The sequence below is a fragment of the Pagrus pagrus genome, assembly GCF_965226575.1.
Source record: "Pagrus pagrus genome assembly, chromosome: 21".
Lineage (NCBI taxonomy): Eukaryota > Metazoa > Chordata > Actinopteri > Spariformes > Sparidae > Pagrus > Pagrus pagrus.
In genome coordinates, this window is record NC_140208.1 from 457,185 (window position 1) to 463,896 (window position 6,712).

At 50.4% G+C, this 6,712-nt stretch overlaps 1 protein-coding gene across 1 annotated transcript in view; it reads left to right on the top strand.

Annotated features, from left to right (window-relative positions):
* The first annotated feature begins 334 nt into the window (after positions 1–334).
* acta2 (actin alpha 2, smooth muscle) overlaps positions 335–6,712 on the top strand; it is a 7,724-nt gene continuing 1,346 nt past the window's right edge. Inside the window, exons 1-7 of the mRNA XM_084341935.1 lie at positions 335–452; positions 3,810–3,989; positions 4,741–4,869; positions 4,959–5,069; positions 5,373–5,457; positions 6,224–6,385; positions 6,465–6,656. Coding sequence (XP_084198061.1) covers positions 3,861–3,989; positions 4,741–4,869; positions 4,959–5,069; positions 5,373–5,457; positions 6,224–6,385; positions 6,465–6,656 — 808 coding nt within the window. The 5' untranslated portion in view covers positions 335–452; positions 3,810–3,860. The remainder of the gene's footprint in view (positions 453–3,809; positions 3,990–4,740; positions 4,870–4,958; positions 5,070–5,372; positions 5,458–6,223; positions 6,386–6,464; positions 6,657–6,712) is intronic.

Genomic DNA, 6,712 nt, shown 5'->3' on the forward strand with positions numbered 1-6,712 from the left:
CTGTCTCTCTCCCCCCCGCCTCTCTCTCTCCCCCCCGCCTGTCTCTCTCCCCCCGCCTGTCTCTCTCTCCCCCCGCCTGTCTCTCTCTCCCCCCCGCCTGTCTCTCTCCCCCCCGCCTCTCTCTCTCCCCCCCGCCTGTCTCTCTCTCCCCCTGCCTGTCTCTCTCTGAGGAATGCAGTGAATGATGGGAGAAAGTCTGGTGGCGCCGCGGGCCGTCTGATTGGCTGCTTCCCTCAGGACCTGCCCTATAAGGACTGAAGAGAGAGAGTGGGAGGAGGAGAGAGGGAGGAGGGATTGATGGAGGAGGAGGTGGAGAGGGAGGAGGCCCGGGCCATGTTTGGGATGGAGGGATGGATGGAGGAGGTGGAGGGTTGATAAACTCAGACCAGCTCGCCAGACTCTCACTTCTGTCCTGCCCCCCCTCACATCCCAGCAGGCCCTGCACTGCCACGGTAAGACTCCTCACCTCCTCCTCACCTCCTCCTCTGAGTGTCTTTTGTGCTCCTCAAACATCACCTCCTCTTTCACCTCCTCTTATCTTCTTTCCTCTCTGCTCCTTCTTTTTATGTATCTGTGGAAAAACTGGCAAAAGTTCCCCTTTATTCATCTCCATCCTCCTCCTCCAGCTCCTTTGAGCTCCCTCACCTCCTCTTCACCTCCTCTTCACCTCCTCTTCACCTCTTCCAGCAGATCTTATTTTACTCCTTCTCCTCTGTTTCTCCTCTCCACATCCTGCCTCTTCCTCCTTCACCTCCTCTTCACTTTCACCTCCTCCTCACCTCCTCTTCACCTCCTCTTTTCCTCCTCTTCTCCTCCTCTTCACCTCCTCCTCACCTCCTCTTTTCCTCCTCTTCTCCTCCTCTTCTCCTGCTCTTCACCTCCTCCTCGCCTCCTCTTCACCTCCTCTTCTCCTCCTCTTCACCTCCTCCTCGCCTCCTCTTCACCTCCTCTTCTCCTCCTCTTCACCTCCTCTTCTGCTCTTCACCTCCTCCTCGCCTCCTCTTCACCTCCTCTTCTCCTCCTCTTCACCTCCTCTCCTGCTCTTCACCTCCTCCTCGCCTCTTCACCTCCTCTTCTCCTCCTCTTCTCCTCCTCTTCACCTCCTCTTCTCCTCCTCTTCACCTCCTCTCCTGCTCTTCACCTCCTCCTCGCCTCCTCTTCACCTCCTCTTCTCCTCCTCTTCTCCTCCTGCTGTAAGTCTTTCTTCCTCTCCTTCATGTTGCACCTGCTGAACTAGATTCAAACACGTCACACCAGACTTCACTGTATTTTTGGGTGTTTTTACTGTTGAACTCAGTCTCTCAGTCTGCAGTTACAGAGTGTTTCTCCTTCAGACTCTGCTGAGGGAACACAAACACTGATGTTTACATTTGTTTACTGATTGTTTGTTTGTTTGTTAACTGTTGTTTGTTTACTGTTTGTTGTGGACTGAGGTTTGAATCTTCTCTACATCAGCTGCTGCTGAGTGAATGTTAAAGTGTGGATTTTCTGAGTGAGGTTTGGTTGAGGGAGGTGTTGAGCTGTGTTTGGTGACACTCTCCTGCTGCTGAGTCGAAGCTTTCGTTGCCTTTAGTTTGACTTCCCGCCCTGAGCGCTGACTGGCAGGTGAGCTCCTGAACGCGGACGATCCGTCGGTCGGTCGGTCGGTCGGTCGGTCGTGACTTCAGATACTGAAATCTGTTTGTTCACACGTTCCTCTGTACAGCTGACATTAAAACACTGAGAGCTGTGTCTTCAAACTAAACTACGGAAGCCCAGAGGAGCAGTTTGACTTCATTCTTTAAAGATCAATTATTTAAAAAGCTAATCAGCAGTTTGACACATTGATTAAACTCTAAATGATCTTCAGGAGCATCGTCTTCATCACTGATGAAGTCTGTGACTAACAGGTCTGGAGGAAGCTGGAGTGGACCTGAAGTCCGGACACTGTCAGAACTCATCACTGGTGATTGGGACTTATTGATCTGTTATTGATAATAGCATCACTGTCTTCTTTACACAACACATTTGAACCTGATCAACACTGAACTGATCGACCGGATCGATCGCTCCAGCTGCTGTCAAACATTCAGCCTGCAGGGGGCAGTAGATCTCCCTCCACATCTGGCAGCACTGCTGCAGATGTGTCGGTGCTCCGTCTGATGCATCCGCCGCTGAAAACAGTCCCAACAAACAGACGGCAAGCCGCTGCTGACAAACTGCTGAACACATCTGTGAGGAACCAGATCGACCCTCAGAACCACCATGAGAAACAAGAGCGGACCGCCGACTGACTGCTGACTGACTGACAGGCTGCTGATTGACTGACAGGCTGCTGACTGACTGACAGGCTGCTGACTGACTGACTGCTGACTGACTGACTGACTGACTGACTGCTGACTGACTGACAGGCTGCTGATTGACTGACAGGCTGCTGACTGACTGACTGCTGACTGACTGACTGACTGACTGCTGACTGACTGACAGGCTGCTGATTGACTGACAGGCTGCTGACTGACTGCTGACTGACTGACAGGCTGCTGACTGACTGACTGACTGACTGACTGACTGACTGACTGACTGACTGCTGACTGACAGGCTGCTGACTGACTGACTGACTGCTGACTGACTGACTGACTGACTGACTGACTGACTGACTGCTGGCTGACTGACTGACTGACTGACTGACTGACTGACTGACTGCTGACTGACTGACTGACTGACTGCTGACTGACTGACTGACTGACTGACTGACTGCTGACTGCTGACTGCTGACTGACAGGCTGCTGACTGCTGACTGACTGACTGACTGACTGACTGACTGCTGACTGACTGACTGACTGACTGACTGACAGGCTGCTGACTGCTGACTGACTGACTGACTGACTGACTGACTGCTGACTGACTGACTGACTGCTGACTGACTGACTGACTGACTGACTGACAGGCTGCTGACTGACTGACTGACTGACTGACTGACTGACTGCTGACTGACTAAATATGGACTAAAGTCAGAGTAAAGTGAGGGCGAGCGAGGTGCGGTGAGCGCGGGGAGAGAGAGCATACCAAACACAGTCAGGACTCGGCTTCATGACCTAATTAGGAAGTTTTCCCAGAGTGCTTTGTTGTTCATCCCCTGACCGACAGCAGCAGTGCATTATGGGCGTGTGTGTGTGACATCACTGATGTCACGTGAAAACCTCACAGCTCCATGTTTGGTGATGTGGTTTCAGTAGCTGAGATTTACATTCACACTAAATCACTGATCACTGATCAATCACTGATTATTGATTTTAGTGTCATGCAGTCATCTACAGTATGTGGACAAAAGTATGTGGACAGCTCTGCTTCAAGCCTCCTGAAGACTGTGTGTGTGTGTGTGTGTGTGTGTGTGTGTGTGTGTGTGTGTGTGTGTGTGTGTGTGTGTCGTGCTGCACTTTGTGATGACTCATCTTCACATTAACACTTAATCTCATCGTTCATCTGTAAATCAGCTGTTCATCATCATCATCCTCTGTCATGGCTGAAGAAACAGATATTCATTATATTGATTAAGAACATTTCAGCTGTGAAACAGAATTATCAATTTATTTTCTGTTGATCTAATCAATGAATTGTTGACGATCATTTTAGTGATTTTATTTTTCATTTAAACAAATTGAAGTTAATGAGAATCCAGTGATGTGTGACCTGACAGGGGCTTCTGGGTAATGAAGTCCTCTTCCTGTCTGAGTTCATTCAACAGGCGACCATTTTACTCATTTTGTGTGTCATCATGTCTGTGTCTGTGTTGTTTATCAATAATCAATAAACCCCCCCCCCTCTCTCAGTGTGACTCGGTGTCGTAGTGTCGTCGCTCGCCCACAGCGCCCCCTGCAGTCATGTGTGATGATGAGGAGAGCACCGCTCTGGTCTGTGATAATGGATCCGGTCTGTGTAAAGCTGGATTCGCCGGAGACGACGCCCCCAGAGCCGTCTTCCCCTCCATCGTGGGCCGGCCACGCCACCAGGTGACAGCTGATTGGTCCACGCGCACGGGCAGGCTGATGTTAATGTTAATGCTAATGCTAACACTGCCACGATAATGCCGCTGGGAGAAGCATGTGGACAGGCCACGCCCCCTTGTGGACCCCAGCCTCATTGTCATCAACTTAGCAAAAACAAACATCTGGTCACTCTTTCAAAATAAAAGCACCAACACTGCTTAGTTCAGCCTATGAAAAGATGCTGGTTTCATCTAAAGTAAGAGTTGTAGAACAAACATCATCGGATCCTCACTGGATCACTGATTCTAACCCGACCTGCTCCCTGTGTGGAGGTCTCGTCAGTACCGCCCCCTGCTGGTGCTGCTGCTAACCCTAACCCGTGTCCTCTAGTGGACCATTGGGTCGATCACACACTGTGACCTGAGGCCGACCTGACTGAGCTGGTTTTCATTCACACAATTAATAATTAATGTTCAGATTATTGATCTGATTGACCTGAAGACAATCAGACCTGATCAGAGACTAGAACATGTCCCACAGACGGTGAAACGTCCAGGCAGCAACAAACGAACTCTTGTTTTCTTTATTGATTAATCTCCTGATCAGTTTAAGGCTGTTTCACCTGATGATGAAGGGTGTCTGTCTCTCTGACCCGTCTGTCTGCCTGTCTGTCTGCCCGTCTGTCTGCCCGTCTGTCTGCCTGTCTGTCTGCCCGTCTGTCTGCCTGTCTGTCTGCCTGTCTGTCTGCCCGTCTGTCTGCCCGTCTGTCTCTCAGGGAGTGATGGTGGGTATGGGGCAGAAGGACAGCTACGTTGGAGACGAGGCTCAGAGTAAAAGAGGAATTCTGACCCTGAAGTATCCCATCGAACACGGAATCATCACCAACTGGGACGACATGGAGAAGGTCTCACTCGCTCTCATGTAGTGATCATTATATTTATTAATGATTAGTGATCAGTGACCCTGCTGACTGTGTGCTCTGTGATTGGTCAGATTTGGCATCACTCGTTCTATAACGAGCTGCGAGTGGCTCCAGAGGAACATCCCACCCTGCTGACTGAAGCTCCTCTCAACCCCAAGGCCAACAGGGAGAAGATGACTCAGGTACAACTGCAGTAATACCACAGTAATACTGCAGTAATACTACAGTACTACACTGTCCTGTACACACAGTTTAAACGGAGACGCCTGATGTTATATTAGATATTAAACCTGAAGTGATTTGAATTATTTTAAAGATTAATAGAAAATATTTATGGACACAATTTATTTTATTTAAACATCAGAGATGCTGGAGATTATTCTGATTGATGATCAGGTTGATCAGCTCTATTATTGATGAATTTAAATGAATATTGATTGTGTGTGTGTGTGTGTGTGTGTGTGTGTGTGTGTGTGTGTGTGTAGATCATGTTCGAGACCTTTAACGTTCCTGCCATGTACGTGGCCATCCAGGCCGTCCTGTCGCTGTACGCCTCCGGACGCACCACAGGTTGGACAACCTCCCCCTCCCCCTCCTCTCCTCCTCCTCCTCCTCCTCCCCCTCCTCCCCCTCCTCCTCCTCCTCCCCCTCCCCCTCCTCCTCCTCCTCCCCCTCCCCCTCCTCTCCTCCTCCTCCTCCTCTTCCCCCTCCTCCTCCTCCTCCTCCTCCTCCCCCTCCCCCTCCTCCTCCTCTCCTCCTCCTCCTCCCCCTCCTCCTCCTCCTCCTCCTCCCCCTCCTCCTCCTCTCCTCCTCCTCCTCCTCCCCCTCCTCCTCCTCCTCCTCCCCCTCCCCCTCCTCCTCCTCCTCCTCCTCCTCCTCCTTCACAGTAAACTTTAGTGAAGTTTAGTTTCTAGTATGTCAGTGTTTGATGAAGAGTCACATGATTGTGAACACATTCATGTGACTGAAAGTTGAACCGAGTCTCTGATGAACGACGACGTCTGTGTGCCGTCACACGTCTTTACTTCCTGTTTGTCCTGTTGTTGCATGAGTCAGTACTGTATTTCCTAGAATAATGGCCGCCCCGAGCCTTCATTGCCCTCCACTACAGATAGTATTAGTTACAGTCTAAAAGTATCTGATATCAGAGTATCAGTTAGATACAGAGACTCAGTTCAGTTCAGACTACAATGCTTTTAGTTTGAAGTTTATTTAGTTGCATTTAATATGAAGCCTCCTTGTTTTCTCATCTGTTTCCTGTTATATTTTATGAGTACATTATGTTGTTAACACAACATGTCCTCCTGTCTGTCCTCCTGTCTGTCTGTCTGTGCAGGTATCGTCCTGGACTCAGGTGATGGCGTCACCCACAACGTGCCGATCTACGAGGGTTACGCTCTGCCTCACGCCATCATGAGGTTGGACCTGGCGGGTCGTGACCTCACAGACTACCTCATGAAGATCCTGACGGAACGCGGCTATAGTTTCGTCACCACTGGTATGACATCATCACCACAGGTGTTTACATCACAGGTTACCGTGAAGCCGGTCTGAGCGTACGTGTGTGTTCTCCGCAGCGGAGAGAGAGATCGTCCGCGACATCAAGGAGAAGTTGTGTTACGTCGCTCTGGACTTTGAGAACGAGATGGGGACGGCGGCCACGTCGTCTTCTCTGGAGAAGAGCTACGAGCTTCCTGACGGACAGGTCATCACCATCGGCAACGAGAGGTTCCGCTGCCCCGAGACACTTTTCCAGCCATCCTTCATTGGTCAGTTTACCTGTCTGTCTGTCTGTCGTCTGTCTGTGTGTCTTACCTGTCTGTCT